General features: G+C 37.5%; 1 protein-coding gene across 4 annotated transcripts in view; it reads left to right on the plus strand.

Moving 5' to 3' along the window:
* LOC131693348 (tubulin-specific chaperone cofactor E-like protein) overlaps positions 1-23150 on the plus strand; it is a 150260-nt gene that overhangs the window by 80100 nt on the left and 47010 nt on the right. For all 4 annotated transcript variants that reach the window (XM_058981099.1, XM_058981100.1, XM_058981101.1 and 1 more), the window contains 4 exons: positions 1761-1877; positions 16208-16337; positions 16395-16894; positions 16975-17058. In XM_058981099.1, coding sequence (XP_058837082.1) covers positions 1761-1877; positions 16208-16337; positions 16395-16894; positions 16975-17058 — 831 coding nt within the window. The remainder of the gene's footprint in view (positions 1-1760; positions 1878-16207; positions 16338-16394; positions 16895-16974; positions 17059-23150) is intronic.

Here is a 23150-nt window from a genome sequence, read left to right on the forward strand (position 1 = left end):
TACCACTCCTCTTGGTAGACGAAGCGCGCTTAGAAGCTCAGAAATCAAAGGAAAAAGATCCGCAAAAAAAATGATTTTTCTTCGATAAACCATAAAATCAGAGATAAACCTTAAAATCATTGTTTGCTTAAATTGTACACGCTTAACAGCATTTCAAGCCTACTGTGTGTTTCATAATTCAAGGTTACCCATAATGATAGGGTACATATACAATATAATCGAATCACCTGTCCGTTTTACCCGCAGTTCCCCAATTATAGAATTTGGAAAATAAGTTAAATGTACCTTAATTTTATAGTAGAAAAAAATCAAATAGAATAAGAATTAGTATTTTGTTCGGAGAAGTTGTTGCCGTTATGATTGTGTATCCACAGGAGTATGTCGTTCAGTAATTAATGCATCTATAAGTGATCATCACAAAGAAAATATCAACATCATTAAACACATCCAAATCTACACTTCGATTTTTGAAAGTCAAATCATATACATTGCATGTTAATGGCGAACGTGTTCCATGCAGTTTACCATTAAAAGATGGAGCCACTGCGATAGCACATTGTTTTGAACATAACACTCGGGGAGAATCGCGTCGACTAACAATCGGGCCACTATATGAAAGTAAAAAGCTAGTACTTTTAGTATGTTATGATGTTGTTTGCTCCTTAAGGAGCTATTTAAGGCGGAAATCACCCCAAAAATATCGCTAAACTTGGAATAACTTTTTAAATTCAACATATGGAAAGTAACTTTGTTCGGAAAAATATGTGATTTGATACGACAAACAACTTTGTGGAAGATTCTAAGAAGGTAGGAGAATTTCTTAAAAAGTTATCATGAAAAAACTATTGCTAAGGGGTTTGCCATATAAAATGTTCTATAATTTTTAAACCAATAATGGTCGATATATAGTGTCTTCAGCAATTTCTTTTGTAGTAATATTTTCTACAACTTTGCCGAAGACACTAAGTCTCTATCTTAATTAGTTCAGAAAATAAATTTCGTATATAACTTATAGGTGAATTAATCACTGAACGATATACTCTTGTGGATACGAAATCAAAACGGCAACAACTTCTAAAGTGAACGGTTTAGACGCTATTAATTTTGAGCACGTAAACGACGTTTTAAAACACTGTGCATTGTTAAAGCTAGACCATGAGTATAGAAATACAAAAAAACAATCGCTGCGATACTAGTTTTCAACTAAGTTTCTTTCGCAGCTCCGTACGAAATAAGTAGTAATTGCAATCAAATAGCTACAACCATGCCAATCAGTCCAACTAAAACTCGACCTTACTGCCGCTAACTGGTGTACCGTTTACATTTGTTCATTGTGTCATATTAGTACGATTCACTGCTGCGTAAATGGGTTTCGGGGCCTCAGTTTTGCAAGTTCATCCGGCCCAGTGATGAGCTAATGTCTACAAGCGTTTCCTTTGTTATTAAGAAATTTTGGAACACTTGTACGCGTGGTTAAGCTGATGTGTAGCGAATTATTGGAACAATTTTTTACACTCAATGTTCTCAGTTTTACATTCATTCATTCAATATTTTGATAGAAAAAATATCACGATTGTCTGCTCAAGCAAACTAGTAATCAACAACTTTCAGAACCATCAATTTTCCGATTTGCATGGCACATACTCCAATGTTAGTTAAAATGTTTGTGTCGATTACATCCAAGCCATATAAAAATAAACAAAAAAACGCATTTTGTAAATGGAATTGTTATATTCATAGTCGTTCAATTTTTTTTGCAGAAAAATGCCAACGTTACTAGAAGCTCTGGATGCTAAATATGGTCTGGGAGACCAGAGAGAAAAACTAGATGAAGCACTGGTTTCAATATTCGTACCTAAATTGCCACCTAGACTGAGGTAAGCAGACTAGTTTGATTGAAAAGCGAATTTAAAATAAGAATCGGTTACTTTTTAAAGGTGTGTACTATTTCCTTGTAGAAATAACCAGAAAACGCAATCTTTTCTAGCAGATAATTACTAACATAACATCCTCGTGGATCGGTCGGCTCAGCAAAATGATAAATAATTCATTACATCATTGTTCCACAGTTTGTTTTGCGCTATTACGTCTATTTAAACTTAAACGCCTATGTGGTGGACTGATGGGAGAGGATGTTTTGTCCAACAAACCTAACGGATTTGCAATTGTTAAATGGGAAAGTTGCTTTTCAATTTTGCTTGCTTGCAGACCATAATATAAATGCCGCCCGGGAACCTTGAACTGCAACAACACTACAGACACCATTCGATATGATACAGACATAAAAAAGCTAAATTGCGGTCCAATTAAATTGCTTTACAGCACTGCTTTGCAATGGCGTATATACAGGTCTGGCGAAGATGGCACTTTGGTATTCGTAAGATGAATCATACGTGAGTGGTGTGAGTGATCACAGTATAAGTCGACTTGCTTTCGTCATAGCGGTCGTTCCGCTCCCATTGAATCGTGTGACCGCTATGACGTCGACCCGTTGTGCTTCTGGATTGTTTACATATTTTTGGTTGCCAACACTAGCAAACCGTGTGTTCTGCCACACCTATATATATATATATATATATATATATATATATATATATATATATATATATATATATATATATATATATATATATATATATATATATATATATATATATATATATATATATATATATATATATATATATATATATATATATATATATATATATATATATATATATATATATATATATATATATATATATATATATATATATATATATATATATATATATATATATATATATATATATATATATATATATATATATATATATATATACCTCATTGGAAATGTTTTTAGATATTTTGATATAAAACATAATATGACGAATGTTTACTGTGCTGTTTTGTTTCCTTGAAATTTCGCTTTCTTTCCATAACATCCATCTGTAACCACACAGGAAAGATTTTGAAAGATATGATCAGTTCTGGTATTATGCGCGCAGAAACAATTGGGCTGAAAGCGCGTTTCTGCACTTCAGATTCCGAGTTGGAGAATCAGAGATTCTGATGGAAATACTTTATTGTACATTTTTTAAAGGAAAATGTGCATAATGATCTTGCAATATTCTATTCTTACCACACCCTGCTTAAAACTCCCGCCGATTGGAAATTGTGCCAGATCCAGACCATTTGTTAAAAAAAATGTGGTTAACAGTTGGATGAATAATGTTTTCCAAACGTTGCCTCAGTGGTATGTTGAAATTTCAAATATTGTCCAACGAGATCATCTTAGTGTGCTTGTAAAATACTAAAAAGGTAACAAGCTTCGCATGAGCTACCCGCTATCTACAGCTGACGTGTTTCGAAACCAAAACATACTCGATTGAGAAGATGAAGGTCTCTAACGCGACGAAGTATTGTAATCTATCGGTATCTGTGGCACTTCGTGTTTTTGCTGATGAATCTGGAAATACGAAAGTGATAGCAATGGCGTTTTTCATAGAGGTCACTCTGGCTCGATTACATAAATAATAGACGACAGAAATGCGCTTTATCGCGGTCAGATGTTATAAAATATCAGAACACTACCAATCAATTGAATAATACATCAAAACTCATTTATGGCTTGAAGGTTGGCGAATAGCAAATGGAAATCATGGAAATCCGCAATTGTGATGAGCACAAACGGGATTATAAAAATTTCAGAGCACCTGTTAGATATTGCCAAGGAAGTTTTATCAACCTCGTGCGACTAATTTATATCAACGTCCCATATGCGGCCCGACCAACTTTGCTTTTTCCAGAAAGAAGAAGTGGGTTCATAGAGAATATTTTGATATTTTTATATGAAGTTTTGGACACAACCGAAACAAAACTAATATTTTGGCAACATTAGCCGGGAGGGTTGTGTCATTTTCAGCCGGGATTGGCAAAATTTAAGAAGAGGTGAAAAAAAGTCAGCTGGCGGATCCTATCTTAGTACTGCGTACTGAAAAAAAACAGGTATCTGCTACGCCGCCATGATTTCTGTCCCAACATCTAAAACGTCGCGTTAGGGTCGATCCACAATAAACAAAATCAATTTCATTCGACACAATTTTGTAACAGTCGAGTTCGTTTAATTTGTTGGTGCACCATGGTGTAAAGTTTTTGTTATTCACCGACATGTCCAAAACAACACATTTCTTCAATTAGCTATCCAATATTTTTGCTTTTTAACAAATGTCTAAAAATTGAGTCATGCCGTACGGTATATGACTAAAGAAAATCGAGCTTAGTGGGGCCCATAATTTCTGTGCCGGCTGAGATGTTGACTTATGTCAGTTCAATACAAATGATATAGGGATGCCATATACGTGGAAAAAACTCAAACGACGCATGTGTCAGAAAGATCACGAAAGGAAGAACGGGAACATTTTTTTTCCTCCCTGTTTACGTTTTATTTTCCTTTGAACCAGTGGGTTCTACCCACTACACTAATTGCTTTGACATATTTTCATTGGCGTGATGGAAAAAGTATATCAGGCGAATATTTCACCACAAGTGGCTTTTAAGCAGGTCTTAAGTACAATATTGTTCCAACAAGCTTGGCTACCACTGTTCTTTAAGCGACCAAATTGATGCCATTTTCACGGTTACTTGGGCGATGCCATGTTTTGGGGCTTTGAATAAGGTGACCATATCAGACGAGTTATAAACCAGGACAGTCGAAAGGGTACTGCTTCCCCCGATACCTCTCAATCTACATTGCCTTTACCGCACGTTTTCGGTAGTTGAAAAGTTCTGGGGATTGGCAGGCAGAGCTTGGACAGTAAAAAAGTTATGGGAGTCTGGGAGGAAGAGCTCTGCCAGAAAGTCTTTCATCGGAATTCCACAGTGGAAGTTCTTGCTACACCACCATAAGCAAACGTTTAATGCTGAGATGGTCTGTGCAGTACCGGCGAGGAGTTTTCAGTACTAAAAACACGACATGGACGTAAATCAGAAACATCAGTGATCCCAAGTAGCTTCCCTGCGCTATGCCTGGCAATCTCCATTGACAACCATTATCTCTCGATTTCAGAGCTGCAAAACCTACCGTTGCTACCAAAAATTTCTCCGTTTAATCGATTGTTATATGAAAACTGGTGTAAATAATACCAGTTTGAGCCCGAGCTTGAAAAAATTGACATCCCTGCGTGAACTTGAAAGAAAACAAAATTCAATTCATGCCCATCTCGATGATTTTTTTTTGACTGGGGTAGGATGCTAGACTCGGCAGTTAGTAGCTGTTCAGCGTCCTGGCGTGGAGGCATGTTTATAGTCCATTAGATATTTCACACGCATTTTATTCGACACTCCTCAATGTATTACCTGAGCCGTGGAACTTTTAATATTAGCAATGTGTAAAAAAATATAAATCGAATTTTATTGTATATCCATCGGATCTTGCATACGCGATTTGTTACTTTGCGTAAAGATCTTATTTCTTGTTGAAAATCTATTTATTTTATTGCTTCTTGTTGCTCGTGTATCACTTAGTCCGCTTTCTCTAGGTTTATCGTTTTCGTTCATGCTATTCTCGCTGTTAATGTTGTATGGGCTTTCACGATTACCTGGCTTCAGTTGCTTGTGGGGTCTACGGGTCACGATCGCGTATTCGTGCTCTTTGTTATTTACTTTATTATCGGTGGTGCTGGCAGTTGTTTGGGAAGTAGTAGGCATATCACAATGCACAGTGGTCCGAATCCAGAATTTAGGATGACAAAAACATTTGTGACTAAACTACTGACTCTAGAGATTTCATGTCTTCGGAACAAATAATCTGTGTCAATTGGGGCATCTTTTGAGATGGGTGCTATTAGGGTGGTCCTTATTGCTTGTACGATCTGAAAATTATTTTCGAAATAAGAAGAGATAGAACAATGAAGTGTTCCGCAAAATTGTAGTACAACCTTTTTCAAGCAACTTTGCTGAGGACGTCATATTTGTAACTTTAATGGTTATAATTTTATAGCTATTAAAATGTTGTGAGATAGGGTAGCCCTAACAAAATCAGTTTTTTCGTTATAACTTTTTAAATAATTTTTTTCCGTCAATAGCGTCTTCACAAAACTTTTTGAGCTTATTGAGACGAATATTATTTATATAGACATATTTGAGATAGCTCATTTAGTTCAAAAGTTATGAGCATTTTTAGCAAAAAAACACAACATTTTCAAATGTTGATATCTTAAAATGGAGCAAGTGAAATTGATTTCTTCTTTTTGCATTCGAAAGACCACAATTGATAGTATGTTTTATGAAAAAATCTCAGAGGTCATTTTTGTTTAACTCATTTTGTTTTAGTTTGAATATTGAGAATATTACTACTATTTGTAGCATTAAAAGTAAAACGGTCAGTGTAACCTAGCAACTATTTTGAAAATAAGATCAGATAGATAAACAAAATATCAAATAAAACTGCCCGAGTGTGATAAAGGTCCTACTAAATTGTTTCAGAAGTATTTCGTTCCGCCTGAGCCGCGGAAAACTTTTTCAGCACTACGTCGTAATGTGGCGAAAAGTCCGCTGAATTATTATTTTAGTCACAGCCTTGGTAGAATCCATTTGGGAACCGGAAAACCTTTCTAGCACCCTGCTTAAGTGCGGCGAAAGGCCCATGCATGCTGTTAATTTGTCACGAGTAATCAAGATCCGGGTAGCATCCGGAAGATCTAAAAATCTGGAACATTATTTGACCTATTTTTCAACAAGATCATAGGGTCCGAAGTAAGCAGCAATTTTTTTTAATACATCTTCAATATTGGCAACGCTGCTAAATTTTCTTGAATGGTTTTCTCGAAACTTGCCGATAGACTTATTCCTCCTTTCTAATGCCTCAGTGAAAAGGCCTTAGAAACAAGGAATAAGTCTATCCGCAAGTTTCGCGAAAACCATAGAAATACATAGAGTAGAATGGGGTCAAACAGGTACTGGTGTACAATAAGTATAGGGCGGTATCTTTGCAATGTTATTACAGAGGTAGCTCGTGTTGCGTGAATTAGATACACGGTAGAGAGCATCGTTGACGACTATCATTTCGGCTGTTGCCGTGAAGCAGCTGTATTAGTTACGACGTCGTTTATGTTTTCGCGTGTTGTTCTGCGGAAACGAATTGTCTTTCGTCCTCAGTACATTACATTTAATCAACGTAAAAACATCAAGTGAGTTGTTTCTTACGTAAAAATTAATGTTGAACAAGAGCATTGCGTTGGTTTTTTGATATTTTTGTTTTTGAAAAAGATTCGGACATGAACATGCTTGACGATAGACGAACCAAGTACCAAAAGTTTATGAAGGGTTGGAGATAGAGGATAATAATAAATAATAATAATAAACGGCGAGAATGATACCTAATCGTTCCAATAAATCTGCTTTCAAATCCGTGATCTCACAAACTCCATTCAGCAAAAACTTTTCTTGTCGCGTTGCCATCATTGGAATTGCCTCCACTGGGTAATGGCTTATTAATTCGAAGGATCGATCTTTTCTTTAACGATTTGTCGTCTTTCCAACACGCAACTTTGGTGTTTCCTTCTCAAAACGTCGTCATCGACCACCGATTCTTAACATTTCCTTTCGATCATGCCCATATGACCCTGCCTAGCTCTAGCTTTCCGTACTAAGTTTACGAATGATTAACTTTAGAATACCTATCTGTTTTTCGATTTTAACATCTTTCGTTTCTCTTATTCATAAATTTTCCGAAAATAGGTAACAAAGTACTGTAAATTAAAATATGTGTGACTAGGATGGCTAGCCAAACATCACACTACGTTCTCCGCTGTTCAGACGGATTGATACGACTTCATTAGAAACAACAGCTCAGTGGGCCCTTTTTTTTTTTTATTCATTTCGTTTATTTGATAGGCACAAATGCGTTAGCTTGGCGGTGCCAAATTCTTTTGTTTTTACATTTTGTATATTTTAAAACTAGGAGGTTACAATGTTGAAATATTTTTTTAAAAAAGAAAAATTTTACAGCTATCTTAAGACTAGAAATAAGATTCTATATACAAGAGAGGGGGCGAAAGATTTTTTTTATGAAAAAATTTTAAAACAAGGAATTCAATAGTAATAATTTTTAGGAAATATTTACAGTTATCTTAAAACTAACAATATAGTTTGGTACACAAAAGTGGGAACAAATATTTATGAGAAAATTCGCAGGTGTTTTAAGACTAGGGATACAATTCTGTTTACAAGATGGGGGACAATAGTTTTAACAAAGAGGTAAAATTACAACTATCTTAAAACTAGGAATACAGAATACAAATTTGAACTTTTTTAGCGGAGACTTATGCTTGGTCAAGATATTCAGAGGGGGGCTGTAGAAGCAGTTGTATCAAGGACAGGGGAGAGAAAGCGTAGATGGTGACCGGGAGAGAAGAGCAAAACTTGCAACTTTCGCTCAAACGGGAGATCAGCGAAAGATTACCGCCTCAGTCTAGTAGGTCGGATTGGCGGATGGTATTCTTCGGACCCGCGGGGAATCCTTCAAAAGTCATCGGACCTTGAGTCGCTCTCGCTTCAGTTTCCGTAGTGGTAAGTGCGACGGCGGTTACATAGTTGCAGTCTGGAGCTGATCGGTCCCACAAGGCAAGAGAAAGCTTCTAAAACGAGAAATAAAAAGAGAGGGGCTAAATTGGGATATTTGTCGTTTTTATGAAAGTATAAATAAGGGACATATAGGGGAAATCACGATTTGCCAGTATATCTCGGACTGGGACATTGGGTGGTCTACCTCGGGCCCGAAGGGAATCCTTTAACTGAGACCTGGCGTCCAAGTACCCGGCGCATACCCAGACAACGTGCTCGATGTCGTGATAGCCCTCGTCACAAGCGCACAGACTACTCTCCGCAAGCCCAATACGCCGCAGATGCGCATCCAAGGTGTAGTGGTTGGACATAAGTCGGGACATTACACGAATAAAATCCCGACCCACATCCATCCCCCTGAACCAAGGCTTCGTTGATACCTTTGGGATAATGGAATGTAGCCATCGTCCAAGTTCACCATTGCTCCACGAGGTTTGCCAACTGTTGAGTGTCCTCTGACGACAAATACTAAAAAATTCGTTGAAGCAGATTGGTCTTTCGTATATGTCACCATTTAATGCGCCCACCTTTGCTAATGAGTCGGCCTTTTCATTGCCCGGGATAGAGCAATGAGAGGGGACCCAAACAAAGGTAATTTGATAAGATTTTTCAGATAACGTACACAAGGACTCCCGTATCTTCCCCAGGAAATATGGGAATTGCTTTTTGGGCTTCATCGCACGAAGAGCCTCGATGGAGCTGAGGCTGTCCGAAATGATGAAGTAGTGATCTGTGGATCCCAAGGGTGTACTGAATTGCAGCTAACTCTGCGACGTAAACTGAAGCGGGATTATTGAGCTTGAATGAAGCGGTGATAGTATTGTTGAAGATACCGAAGCCAGTGGACCCATCGAGATTTGATCCGTCAGTGTAGAACATTTTGTCACAGTCGACTTCTCGGAATTTATTATAAAATATATTGGGGATCACTTGCGGGCGTATATGGTCCGGGATTCCACGAATCTCTTCCTTCATGGATGTGTCGAAGAATACAGTAGAATCAGAAGTATCTAGGAAACGAACACGGCTGGGAGTATATGAAGAAGGATTAATGCTCTGTGCCATGTAGTCGAAGTACAAGGCCATAAATCGGGTTTGAGAATTAAGCTCGACGAGCCTCTCAAAGTTTTCAATCACCAACGGGTTCAGAATGTCGCATCGGATGAGCAATCGATATGAGAGTTCCCAAAATCGATTTTTTAGCGGAAGAACGCCCGCCAGCACTTCGAGACTCATCGTATGGGTCGAATGCATGCAACCCAAGGCAATGCGCAAGCAACGATACTGGATTCTCTCCAGTTTGATGAAGTGTATGTTCGCAGCAGAGCGGAAACAGAAACACCCGTACTCCATCACCGACAATATCGTTGTTTGGTATAACCTGATCAGGTCTCCTGGGTGAGCACCCCACCATGTTCCAGTTATTGTTCGGAGAAAATTGATCCTTTGTTGGCATTTCTGTTTCAGATACCTAATGTGACATCCCCAGGTACCTTTAGAGTCGAACCAGACCCCGAGATATTTAAATGTGAAAACCTGGTTGATCGTTGCACCCATTAATAGAAGCTGGAGTTGCGCCGGCTCACGCTTCCTAGAAAAAACAACCAACTCAGTTTTCTCCGTGGAGAACTCAATACCCAGCTGAAGAGCCCAAGCAGACAAATTGTCCAAGGTATTTTGTAATGGTCCTTGCAAGTCGGCAGCTTTGGGCCCTGTAACAGAGACCACCCCGTCGTCTGCAAGTTGCCTTAGCGTGCATGAATTGGCAAGACAATCGTCAATGTCATTCACGTAAAAATTGTAGAGCAGGGGACTTAGACATGAGCCCTGGGGAAGACCCATGTAGCTAAATCGCGATGTTGTTAAATCGCCATGCGAAAAACGCATGTGCTTTTCAGACAACAGATTTAGCAAAAAGTTATTTAAAATTGGTGAAAGACCATGCTGGTGCAGCTTCTCTGACAGAATGTTGATAGAAACTGAGTCAAAAGCCCCCTTAATATCCAAGAAGACTGATGCCATCTGCTCTTTGTTAGCATAGGCCATTTGGATTTCTGTAGAAAGCAACGCAAGGCAATCGTTCGTCCCTTTGCCTTTGCGGAAGCCAAATTGTGTATCTGACAGTAAGCCATTTGCTTCAACCCAATTGTCGAGGCGAAACAAGATCATTTTCTCGAACAACTTCCGAATACAGGACAGCATTGCAATCGGCCGATATGAGTTGTGGTCGGAGGCTGGTTTTCCTGGTTTTTGGATGGCGATGACCTTCACTTGCCTCCAGTCATGAGGGACAATGTTACCCTCAAGAAACTTGTTAAATAAATTCAACAAGCGCCTTTTTGCAGTGTCAGGTAGATTCTTCAGCAAGTTGAATTTGATTCTGTCTAACCCTGGGGCGTTATTGTTGCATGATAAGAGAGCAAGTGAGAACTCCACCATCGAAAATGGTGTTTCGTTCGCGGTATCGTGAGGAGACGCGGCGCGGTACGTTTTCTGTACCGGGACAGAGTCCGGACAGATCTTCTTGGCGAAAGCAAATATCCAACGGTTTGAATATTCCACGTTCTCGTTGGTACTATTACGGTTACGCATACGTCGAGCCGTACCCCAAAGAGTGCTCATCGCTGTTTCTCTCGTTAACCCGTCGACGAACCGGCGCCAATAACTACGTTTTTTGGCTTTCATTAGACTCTTCATTCGCCTTTCTAACGACGCGTACTGTAGATAGCTAGCGGGTAACCCGTCTTCCCGGAAGGCCTTATATGCAGTGGACTTTTCCGCGTACAGCTCTGAGCACTCTTTATCCCACCACAGGGTGGGAGACCGTCCATGGGTATTCGCGCTGGGTACTGGTTTAGTCTGAGCTTGATTCGCACTGTCGAGAATCAAGCCAGCCAAAAACCTGTACTCTTCCTCCGGAGGAAGTTCTTGAGTGGATTCGATTTTAACGGATATCGCGGTCGCGTAACTCTTCCAATCAATGTTCCGTGTGAGGTCATACGATACATTGATTGTTTCCGATGGTCTTGAACCGTTAGCAATTGAAATCACGATAGGCAAATGGTCGCTACCGTGGGGATCAGGGATCACCTTCCACATGCAATCTAACTGTAGCGAAGTCGAGCATAGAGATAAATCCAACGCGCTTGCGCGTGCTGGTGGTGTAGGAATCCGCGTCATTTCTCCCGTGTTTAAGATGGTCATGTTGAAATTATCGCAAAGATCTTGGATTAATGTTGATCTATTATCATCATGAAGACAACCCCATACCGTACCGTGCGAGTTAAAGTCTCCCAGAACTAGCCGCGGTGCCGGTAAGGATTCCGTGATATTACAAAGCGTTCGGTGCCCTACCGAGGCTCTAGGAGGAATGTAGATGGAAGCAATGCAAAGGTCTTTACCTTTGATTAAAACTTGACAAGCGACAATTTCAATGCCTGGTGTCGAAGGGAGGTCAATTCGGTTGAAAGAATAGCACTTTTTGATCCCCAAAAGTACTCCTCCATAGGGGTTTTCTCGATCCAGACGAATTATATTAAAGTCGTGGAAGTTGAGATTTATATCGGAAGTTAACCAAGTTTCACATAATGCGAAAGCATCACATTTTAAACTATTTAGTAAAAATTTAAAGGAATCGATTTTCGGGAGGATACTTCTGCTGTTCCACTGTAGAACAGTGATCGAATCGGTGACCTCGTTCGATGACTTAGCCATCGAAGGATACGATCGCTGCAAGGAGGGGCCATTTAGTAGTCAACTGCTTCAAAAATGTTTGCACTATAGGGAGAAAACGTATCAGAAGGCTTTTAAGAGGATCAGTAACATTGAAAGCTGTGAAAATTAAGTCCACTATGTCAGAAAATTTCATTAGTCCGCTACTGGACTGAGTATCTGTTTGAAAAAAGGGGACACTTGGGGTTTTTGGTGTCCCTGGAAGTGGTGGGTACTCCTTGTTAGAATTAATATTTCCAAGTCCTGGAGCAAATTGCTTCGGCTTTTGTGCATCACTTCCGTTGGATTTATTGATTGCGGTTGGCGCACTCTGAGTGGACGACACCTTGGCACCCTTACGAGGCAATGTAGGGGAGGCTAGATTTCTCCTCTTCCTGGATTCCCCTGGGTTAACCAATGATGTTCCCTCTTGTGGGTCGTCAGATTCTTGCTCAACGCCAGCCAAAAGAGCAAAGGAATTTTCGGAAGGGACAGATGGCGAAGCATTCTTTAGCATTTCTGCATAAGAGTGCCTCGAGCGATCCTTAAGGGAGCGCTTAATTTTATCCCCGCGCTGCTTGTACGCCGGGCATGACTTAAGAGCATGCGGAGGGCCCCCGCAGTAAATACACTTCTCAGTTTCTCCACCGCAAGCGTCATCCTCATGCTCTCCCTCGCATTTGCCGCACCGTTTTTTATTGCCACAATAAGTGGCTGTGTGGCCCAGTTGCTTGCAATTGCTGCAGTTCATTACCCGCGGTACAAATAGGCGAACAGGTAGGCGAACCTTATCCAGGAGGACATAGTTGGGAAGAGCAGATCCGGAGAAAGTCACCCGAATCGAGTCTGACGGAGAATAAGTTGTCTTATCATCTTCAGTTTTTGCGGAATACAATTGCTTGCATTCCAGAATTTTCACCTTTTGAAGTGAAGGGTCCTTAAAGCAGCCAACCCCGTACTTCAACAGGTCTTCGCACTTTAGACCCGGTTCGGCGACGACCCCATCGATCTCCACAACTCTACAAGGCACATACACTTTGAATTGCTTCGTAAAACGCTCGCTGCGAGCAATCTGGTTTGCCTGGTCGAGGTCATTTACTATAACGCGTATCTTATTAGCTCGAACACGTGTTATCTGAGCCACGGACGGGTAGTTGGCAGTCAGCTCCCGTGAGATTTCTAGAATATTGGGCGATTTCGTGTTGGGCCGGAAATACACCACCCAGGGTCCAGTCGAACTGGCTGGGTATGTTTTAATACGGGGAGGACTGGGGGAATCAGGGGAGGGAGTAATTTCGGGTTTATCCGGTATATCCATGGGAATATCATTCCCATCCAATGTTACTTCGCCCTCGGCCATTTAGGCACGAGGATAACACGTGGTGTAAACGAGAGATGAAACTTATATTCAGGGGAAAGGGCAGAAGTAGAGATCGATCGGGGAAAGGGAAATGAAAGAAAAAAAAAATACTTAGCTTATATAGCGGCGATTCCGGCTATTCTGGTATTCACTTCACCAGCCTGGGCACCGGCGAACAAAGACTGCCTCGAACAATGGTTGACCTTCACTGACAATTTATTCTTGTTCACTTTATGCACAGCACCAGAAAACGAACTGCTTCGATCGAGAGCTCGGAGAGTTATGTCAGTGGGCCCTTCACCACACCCGGGCAGTTTTACTTGATATTTTGTTTATCTATCTGATCTTATTTTAAAAATAGTTGCTAGGTTACACTGACCGTTTTACTTTTAATGCTACAAAAAGTAGTAATATTCTCAATATTCAAACTAAAATAAAATGAGTTAAACAAAAATGACCTCTGAGATTTTTTTCATAAAACATACTATCAATTGTGGTCTTTCGAATGCAAAAAGAAGAAATCAATTTCACTTGCTCCATTTTAAGATATCAACATTTGAAAAGGTTGTGTTTTTTTTGCTAAAAATGCTCATAACTTTTGAACTAAATGAGCTATCTCAAATATGTCTATATAAATAATATTCGTCTCAATAAGCTCAAAAACTTTGGTGAAGACGCTATTGACGGAAAAAAATTATTTAAAAAGTTATAACGAAAAAACTGATTTTGTTAGGGCTACCCTATCTCACAACATTTTAATAGCTGTAAAATTATAACCATTAAAGTTACAAATATGACGTTCTCAGCAAAGTTGCTTGAAAAAGGTTGTACTACAATTTTACGGAACACTTCATTGTTCTATCTCTTCTTATTTCGAAAATAATTTTCAGATCGTACAAACAATAAGGACCACCCTAATTTCACCCACCTCAAAAGATGCCTCAATTGACACAGATTATTTGTTCCGAAGACATGAAATCTCTAGAGCTAGTAGTTTAGTCACAAATGTTTTTGTCATCCTAAATTCTGGATTCGGACCACTGTGCAATGATCGTTCACGCTGTGCGTACGTTCTGTTGTTCCAGTATTCGTTGGTGCCTGAGCTGCAACTCCGGTGGTTTGTGATTTACTTGATGTTGATGAAGGGCTGTGTGATGGGTATGCTTGCAGTTGATATTGCTTCGTTAGAGGTTTGTGTACATGGTTTCTCGTAGTGTGTCTTCTGGTGTAACAACGTAGGGCACACAGGGGTCTGTCCTTCATACGTGCACAGCGTGATTTGAGACTTGGTCACGCGTTTTGCTTTGAATTGAACGTTCAGATCTGAAGGAATAGGTCACTCGCATTCTCACGAAACAAAAACCGTTGGAAATACCTAAATTTTCTCCAAGTTTCTAACTTAAAGGATTCCACCGTTACGTGTTCCGACATGATGGTTGTAATAAATTTATTAATAGTACCCAGGTGTAGATCGTGCAGACGCATATCAATCTTATCATTGTCAATATAAACGGGTATCTTGGTCCTAACATTTTCATGCTCAATGACGTATTGCATGTTGTCTTCCATATCGTAGCATTCCGTTATAGCCAAAGTTTTAAACGTTATTAGTAACGAGTGTGGTTAGCTTGTATAACGACGACTTCCGTCAGTCTATACTGCATTTGTAAATTTGCTGTTGAATTTTGCTGTTCAGTTTCAAACATCTTGAAATGAATGATCGATTTCGCATCGATGAAAGTAACGGTGCTTTATTGTTCACACTGGCTTGGAACGAAATTTATTATTCGATTGCTTTGCTTGTTTATAATACTGGCACTTTACATATAGACAGCAGACTTTAGGTAGAAACTTTCGTTTGATTCACTGCACTGTTGACAAGCAGAGCGACTGATTAGGTGCTATTTTTCTTTTTATGGAATGGATTTCCAGTAAGGCGAAAAAAGCCACTAGCAAGAGAACTCAAGTAGAAGCAGAAGCACGAAAATGCCGATGTGTCTTTTTAGAGGTACAAAAGGGAATTCTTCGGGTCCCGGATTAAGCCGAGAAGAAGCGCTTAAATCGTCATTCAATCCAATTGTTTCATCGATATTGATGAGGCACTCTTGAGAGATTAAAAAAAACCATCGGAAGGTACAATTGGGAGATTCGACTATATTAAGTTTTGTTTGTCGCATTCCGATTGGGGATGAGTATACGTTGCAGTTATGGTTGCGGTCGGTCGTTACTGGGGTCTGGAGCATAGTGAAGACTGAATAAATAGAAATATATTAGGCTTACAGGAGAAAAACCAGGACAAATCAAGCATTTTCCTCGACTTCCCAGAACACCATGACAGTCAATGCAAAACCAGGACATGTCCTGGGAAACCAGGACCCTTCTTTGAATCTCTCAACAAAAATGATTTGTGCTAAACGGGTGTTGCGGCCCGTTCAATCAAATTTTTTCATGATTTAATCTCGTGCTATTAGATATGCTTTGAGTGCATATAATCCTGCGAAGTATTAATTTTATTTTATTTTCAATCAGTGTGCCGGAGTTGCTAATCCTTAACGACTGCAACATTGACAAAGCTGGCGAACCAGAGGACTTGCGCCGAAAATGCTGTACTGTGAAGGAACTGGATCTAGCTCAAAATAAACTGGAAAATTGGGATGAGGTAAGAGATGATGAAATCCATACATTATATTGCGTGTTCATTGTTTTATCATTTCAGGTTTTTGGAATTCTCTCACACATGCCCCGTGTTGAATTCGTAAACCTTAGCTTAAATCGGTTGAACAGTCCTATTGAAAATCCCCAACCTTGTAAAATGGAGCGACTTCGCAGTTTGGTGCTAAACAATACAAAACTTGAATGGTATGGGGTGGAGACTCTTTTGCAATTGCTACCAGTGCTTGAAGAGCTTCACTTAAGCCTTAACGAATACACCCATGTGCTGATCGACACTGTCATCTATGACAGTGAGAGTGAAACTGAAAGTTCCGAAGCAAGAAGTGATAATCTAACTTGCCAATGCGAAGAAACTGCCCAATCTAGTCAACGTCAAAATCGCACTTCTTCCGAATGTTCTTTGTATAAGAAAACCGAGGCTCACCTTGGTGTGAAGAAACTTCACTTAACCGGCAACCATATCAGTGCATGGAGCGAAATATGCCGGGTAGGACGACTGTTTCCAAATTTGGAATCATTGGTACTAGCGGATTGTCCAATCAAGTAAGTTTTGCATACATATCTATAAATAATCGAAAGCTGTTATGAATTTTTTTAAATAAAATAACGTTTATGCATTTCAGATCGTTATATCCGTCAAGTACCGACAAGGATCAGTCAAACTTAATCTCTTCGCAGCTGGAAAACGAAAGTCATGAACATTTCAGGTTTGTTCTTTTTTATTTTATCTAAAATGTTACACAATATCTGAGATAATTTAAGCGACTTGGTAGTACAAATTATTATTTTTTGGTTGCTTACTACCCGAGCAGAGTCTGATAACAAATTGAGAACTAAACTTGATATTGTGATGTAGTAGGGAATGATTGCTCAGGTTGTTATCATTTTGGTCGTTTTAACGGTTAAAAGATCAAAATTGAAAGTAGAAAAATTGCACTATGACATCAAACAGAAAACTATTTATGCTATCAGTGAAAGCAAATTGAAAACTCATTGAGATGGTGAAATATTTCATTGATAACAAAATAAGTAATCATTTTGATTTTTGTCGAAGAAATAGAAACAAACATGTTTTTCTAAAAATGTAAGCACATCAAAATGAGATCAAAATATGATGTCGTATCTGAAAAAGTTTAAACTGATATCAAAATAAGATTTCAATTTTATGCTTGATATCAAAATATGTTGTCTATTTGCTGTAATTTTGATGTTGCACTTTGCTCGGGTACAAGGTACCATACAACCACATGTAGAATAATATCATTTAAATTATGTTGGCAATATTGCTTGAAGCCAATGGATCGAATTTCGCAAATTTGTGTTGTAAAACTTAACTGTGGGATGAGACATTTCTCATGCATATCACTATTTGCTCATTCATTAGTTTGCAGAACTAAGACGAAGTACGCAGCCAATTAGAGATGGAGTAAACATAGTTTCGAGTCCTGCACGAATGTAACAGCGAATGAAATAAATATACAAAATCAATAAAATGAATGTCAATGGGAAATCAAATAATGTATAAAATTAACAAAATGAATATAAAAAACCAACTTAATCCACCTAGCAGTTAGATGAGACATTTCTTACGCATGTCACTGTTGAATCATTCATTAATTTGCAGATCTCGTTTATTAGTTTGCAATCAAATGAATCAAATGAATCAATTGAATCAAATGAATTAAATGAACCAAATGAATCAAATGAATCAAATGAATCAAAAGAAATAAAAGAATCAAATGAATCAAATGAATCAAATGAATCAAATGAATCAAATGAATCAAATGAATCAAATGAATCAAATGAATCAAATGAATCAAATGAATCAAATGAATCAAATGAATCAAATGAATCAAATGAATCAAATGAATCAAATGAATCAAATGAATCAAATGAATCAAATGAATCAAATGAATCAAATGAATCAAATGAATCAAATGAATCAAATGAATCAAATGAATCAAATGAATCAAATGAATCAAATGAATCAAATGAATCAAATGAATCAAATGAATCAAATGAATCAAATGAATCAAATGAATCAAATGAATCAAATGAATCAAATGAATCAAATGATTCAAATGAATCAAATGAATCAAATGAATCAAATGAATCAAATGAATCAAATGAATCAAATGAATCAAATGAATCAAATGAATCAAATGAATCAAATGAATCAAATGAATCAAATGAATCAAATGAATCAAATGAATCAAATGAATCAAATGAATCAAATGAATCAAATGAATCAAATGAATCAAATGAATCAAATGAATCAAATGAATCAAATGAATCAAATGAATCAAATGAATCAAATGAATCAAATGAATCAAATGAATCAAATGAATCAAATGAATCAAATGAATCAAATGAATCAAATGAATCAAATGAATCAAATGAATCAAATGAATCAAATGAATCAAATGAATCAAATGAATCAAATGAATCAAATGAATCAAATGAATCAAATGAATCAAATGAATCAAATGAATCAAATGAATCAAATGAATCAAATGAATCAAATGAATCAAATGAATCAAATGAATCAAATGAATCAAATGAATCAAATGAATCAAATGAATCAAATGAATCAAATGAATCAAATGAATCAAATGAATCAAATGAATCAAATGAATCAAATGAATCAAATGAATCAAATGAATCAAATGAATCAAATGAATCAAATGAATCAAATGAATCAAATGAATCAAATGAATCAAATGAATCAAATGAATCAAATGAATCAAATGAATCAAATGAATCAAATGAATCAAATGAATCAAATGAATCAAATGGATCAAATGCATCAAATGAATCAAATGAATCAAATGAATCAAATGAATCAAATGAATCAAATGAATCAAATGAATCAAATAAATCAAATGAATCAAATGAATCAAATGAATCAATAGAATCAAATGAATCAAATGAATCAAATGAATCAAATGAATCAAATGAATCAATAGAATCAAATGAATCAAATAAATCAAATGAATCAAATGTTGTTCTTTTCTTGGTGGCGTCGTTTAAGATTATCTGGTGTTTCTACCTTATTGATGGACCTTAATTAGTTATCAGGAACATGGAACGTTCAATTTCTTTTGGAATACAAAGTTGTCATTTTGGTCACATATTCCCAAAAAAAGATTTCTCTGCAGAATACGTAAATATGCGCAATTGGAAATAGTAAAGTAAGACAAGGTGACATATGCTTTCAAACCCCTTAAACAGTGAGCGACCGAGAAAGAATACGATTCGTGAATGAGACAGGTAGAATTTTCAAAATTTTCATTTGCATTGATGTAAATAGTGTGAAGTTTCTAGGCCATGTCTATAGAACAAAAGCCGTGCATTCAGGTGATAATGATGTACTCTCTTTCCAGTCATCCTTATAGCGTGTAAGACTGGTTTAATTTTTGACTTTTAGCTCCACCAAGCTCTACTGATTCCTTTTATGGCCCTTAGTAGTTGTGCAAATTTTGGTACCGATCGGTTGTGTCTACGGACCCTCCAAAAAATTCAAAGTTTATATGGAAATTAGTATGGAAAATCGGGTTAAATTGAAAATAAAATCTTAAAAAATCACCTCATCAATCAATTCATGAGAACACTATATATTTCTAAAGGTATTCGTCTACTGAACACATTCGTGGAACATTGTAAGTTTGTGAAAATTCGCTGAGAAAAGTTATTAACTAAAGAAGCAGCATGACTTCAAAACAAGTGGATTTTATTATTAATCATAGCAACCCTGTTCGAATAGCTCCATCGTTATACAAGTGTAAATTAGGCTTATCACCCACCGCTCCCGTATGGCAGATGCAGCTATTCAAACAGGGTTGCTATGATTAATAATAAAATCCACTTGTTTTGAAGTCATGCTGCTTCTTTAGTTAATAACTTTTCTCAACGAATTTTCACAAACATACAATGTTCCACGAATGTGTTCAGTAGACGAATACCTTTAGAAATATATAGTGTTCTCATGAATTGATTGATGAGGTGATTTTTCAAGAATTTATTTTCAATTTAACCCTATTTTCCATACTAATTTCCATATAAACTTTGAAATTTTTGGAGGGTCCGTAGACACAATCGATCGGTACCAAAATTTGCACAATTACTAAGGGCCATAAAAGGAATCAGTAGAGCCTGGTGGAGCAAAAAGTCGAAAATTGATCCAGTCTAAGTGTATATTGTTTCGTTCGGAATTCTCGTTCAGGAAATATGGATAAATGAGTCCTATACAAACCAATACTACGAAAAAGAAATGGTTCAAATTTTCTGGATAAGTATTTAATTTGTTGGAAACGCAAGCGCCATTGAAAGTGTCACTTGATATAAAACTGCTCTTGATGTATGGGCATGCTTGACATTACAAGTCTTAATTTTCTGCGAATAGTTTCTAGTTACATTGGTCATGAAAATGGTACCTTCGTGTTCACTTGTTGTTACACAGTAATGTGTATGACAAAAATGTAGTCAGATCAAACGTTTCAGTACACAGTACATCCAAAGCCTCTCTACTAATTGTGACTGTCATTGAAACATCAACTGAATTTTATTTAGTATAGAGCAAAAATGGACAACGATAAGATAGAAGAAACATTTTACTTGTATCCCTCATGGAGGATGGGGTCTGTAGGAGACTTCTTTTCTCGGATCTAATTCGTGGATATTTTTGGGCTTTGATCCGTTATTCTTCATAATAGTTCATACTACAGACACTTTATATAACAGACTTGCGGAGAGAAAAACAGTAAAACTAGAAACCATACATGTAAACTGGTATCACGGAAGCTCCCATAAGCTTTGCATGGGCTTCCTCTAGTACTTCCCCTCTCAAAACCTTCATGCTCGTTTGGCTGCACTTTTTGACAGTCCGTTTGGCTGCAATTTTGGACTCTTCGCTATCTTGTGTATAAAGTGTCTGTAGTTCATACCAATACAATGAATATACATTTTCAATAATTTCATCACAAAAAAAATGTTCTTACTTTTCACATGACATATTTGAGCATACGATTCATTTAAAATTCAATTCAGATATAAAAAGTTTAAATAACGCATGTGGAATGTCTCTTCTTAAAATGTTCATCTTCAAACATCCATATTACGCAGTTAAGTCAAATATTTTTCTTAATATAAATTAGTGTATATAAAAGCTCTGAATAGAACTGAATTAAATTAGAGTTGATGTAGTTTTCTAATTTTGGTCGCCTGCCAACCCATAGTTAAACATTTCAAGTTGAGGGTGTGAACGTTTATTCTCATAATACAAACATTTTGCAAATTTTCTCAGGACTATAAAATAATTTATTTACCAAGTAGGATGCAATATTAAGCTTGTTTTCATACACTAAAATGCAAAAATCTTTTTACAGAGTAACGGCAGACAAAAAATAGTATTGTCTTCTCAAACCTCCACAATTATATTACACACATGATTGGACATTAATAAAAATTTCAGGTTATCAGAAGATCTTATCACACAACTTAGAAATGGATAGAGAAACAGCAAGAAATATGTGAGTCGTGACAGTTACCGCGAACACGAAGGAAGGGAGAGAGAGTAAGTGTGAGTGAGAGTGAGAAAGGGGGAGGGAACCTGTGAGAAATGGCAAATGCTGTTTAGTGCCGTGACCTTATATTTAAAGTAATAAGAGATAGCGTTTGGTCACGGATTTCTTACAATAATATTTTATTGCGTCTATCACCAACGTTTCGAGCCTTCATCTTCTGGGCAAGAAACACGAACAATCATTTTAAACTGCACTTTTCTTCAAGCTTCTTGTATTTCATTGTGATCCTATATTTTTAAATATATTTATTTACATATTTTTCTGCTGTCGACTGAATTAAAAAAAATGAATCCTGGAAAATCTGATTGGAGAATAGGGTGAGAGTATGGGACGATAAATATCATTAAATTTTGATTGCTACTGTTTTTAAAAAGTGATAGTTCTGTATAGTGAATCGCAGTGAGCCAAGATGTTTCGAACAAGAACATGGATTGGTCTTCCACGGACCCTTTTAAAGAATCTACTAATAGGAATCTGGTTTCATGAAACGATTCTGATGGACGATTCTTCAAGTGATACTGAACGCTTACAAAAAATGTACTTTTGCGTATTTGAGAATAGAAATTAATTGATATGCTTGAATTCTTTCACCAAATTGTAACAATAAACAAAGCAAAATGTCTTACGTTACATGAATAAAATAAATCAAATAAATAAATAAATAAAAAAAAATAAGCTTTAAAATGACCAACCTCATACTTAATAAGGTCATCGACAGTCAAACTCGAGTCTGTTATTAAGTCCTATAACGCGATATTCACACATAAAATCTCGTAGGAAATAATCGCGTGGCTGTGTCGAAGACAGCCAACGACAATGCGAATTTTGTGGTTATTCTCCGAACACCCTAGATAAACCGTGTAGTGTCGGTAGTAGTTGTTTCAGCTAAGGATTATACCTGTTCCCGTGGTGAAAATCCATAGTATCATGCGACCCGTGCTATGCTTGCGCAACGGAACTCTCGCTCTACACACCGAAATTATTTCGCCGACGATCGGCATTATTTTGATGACTTTTTATTGGCTGGGGGTTTGCTGAGATTTTCGGCTGTTCGGTGAAGTTTTGCTGGGTTTCGATGCTCAAATTTCGATGTGTACAAACGAACCTGCCCAGAGGCCGTATGGTATCCGGCTAAGTATTGAGCCACTGGGTTCATGGTCCCATATCGTAGGAGACAACTGAAAGTAGGTATAGTTCAGTGCCGAGGACTTGATGGC

The sequence above is a fragment of the Topomyia yanbarensis genome, chromosome 3, assembly GCF_030247195.1.
Source record: "Topomyia yanbarensis strain Yona2022 chromosome 3, ASM3024719v1, whole genome shotgun sequence".
Taxonomy (NCBI): domain Eukaryota; kingdom Metazoa; phylum Arthropoda; class Insecta; order Diptera; family Culicidae; genus Topomyia; species Topomyia yanbarensis.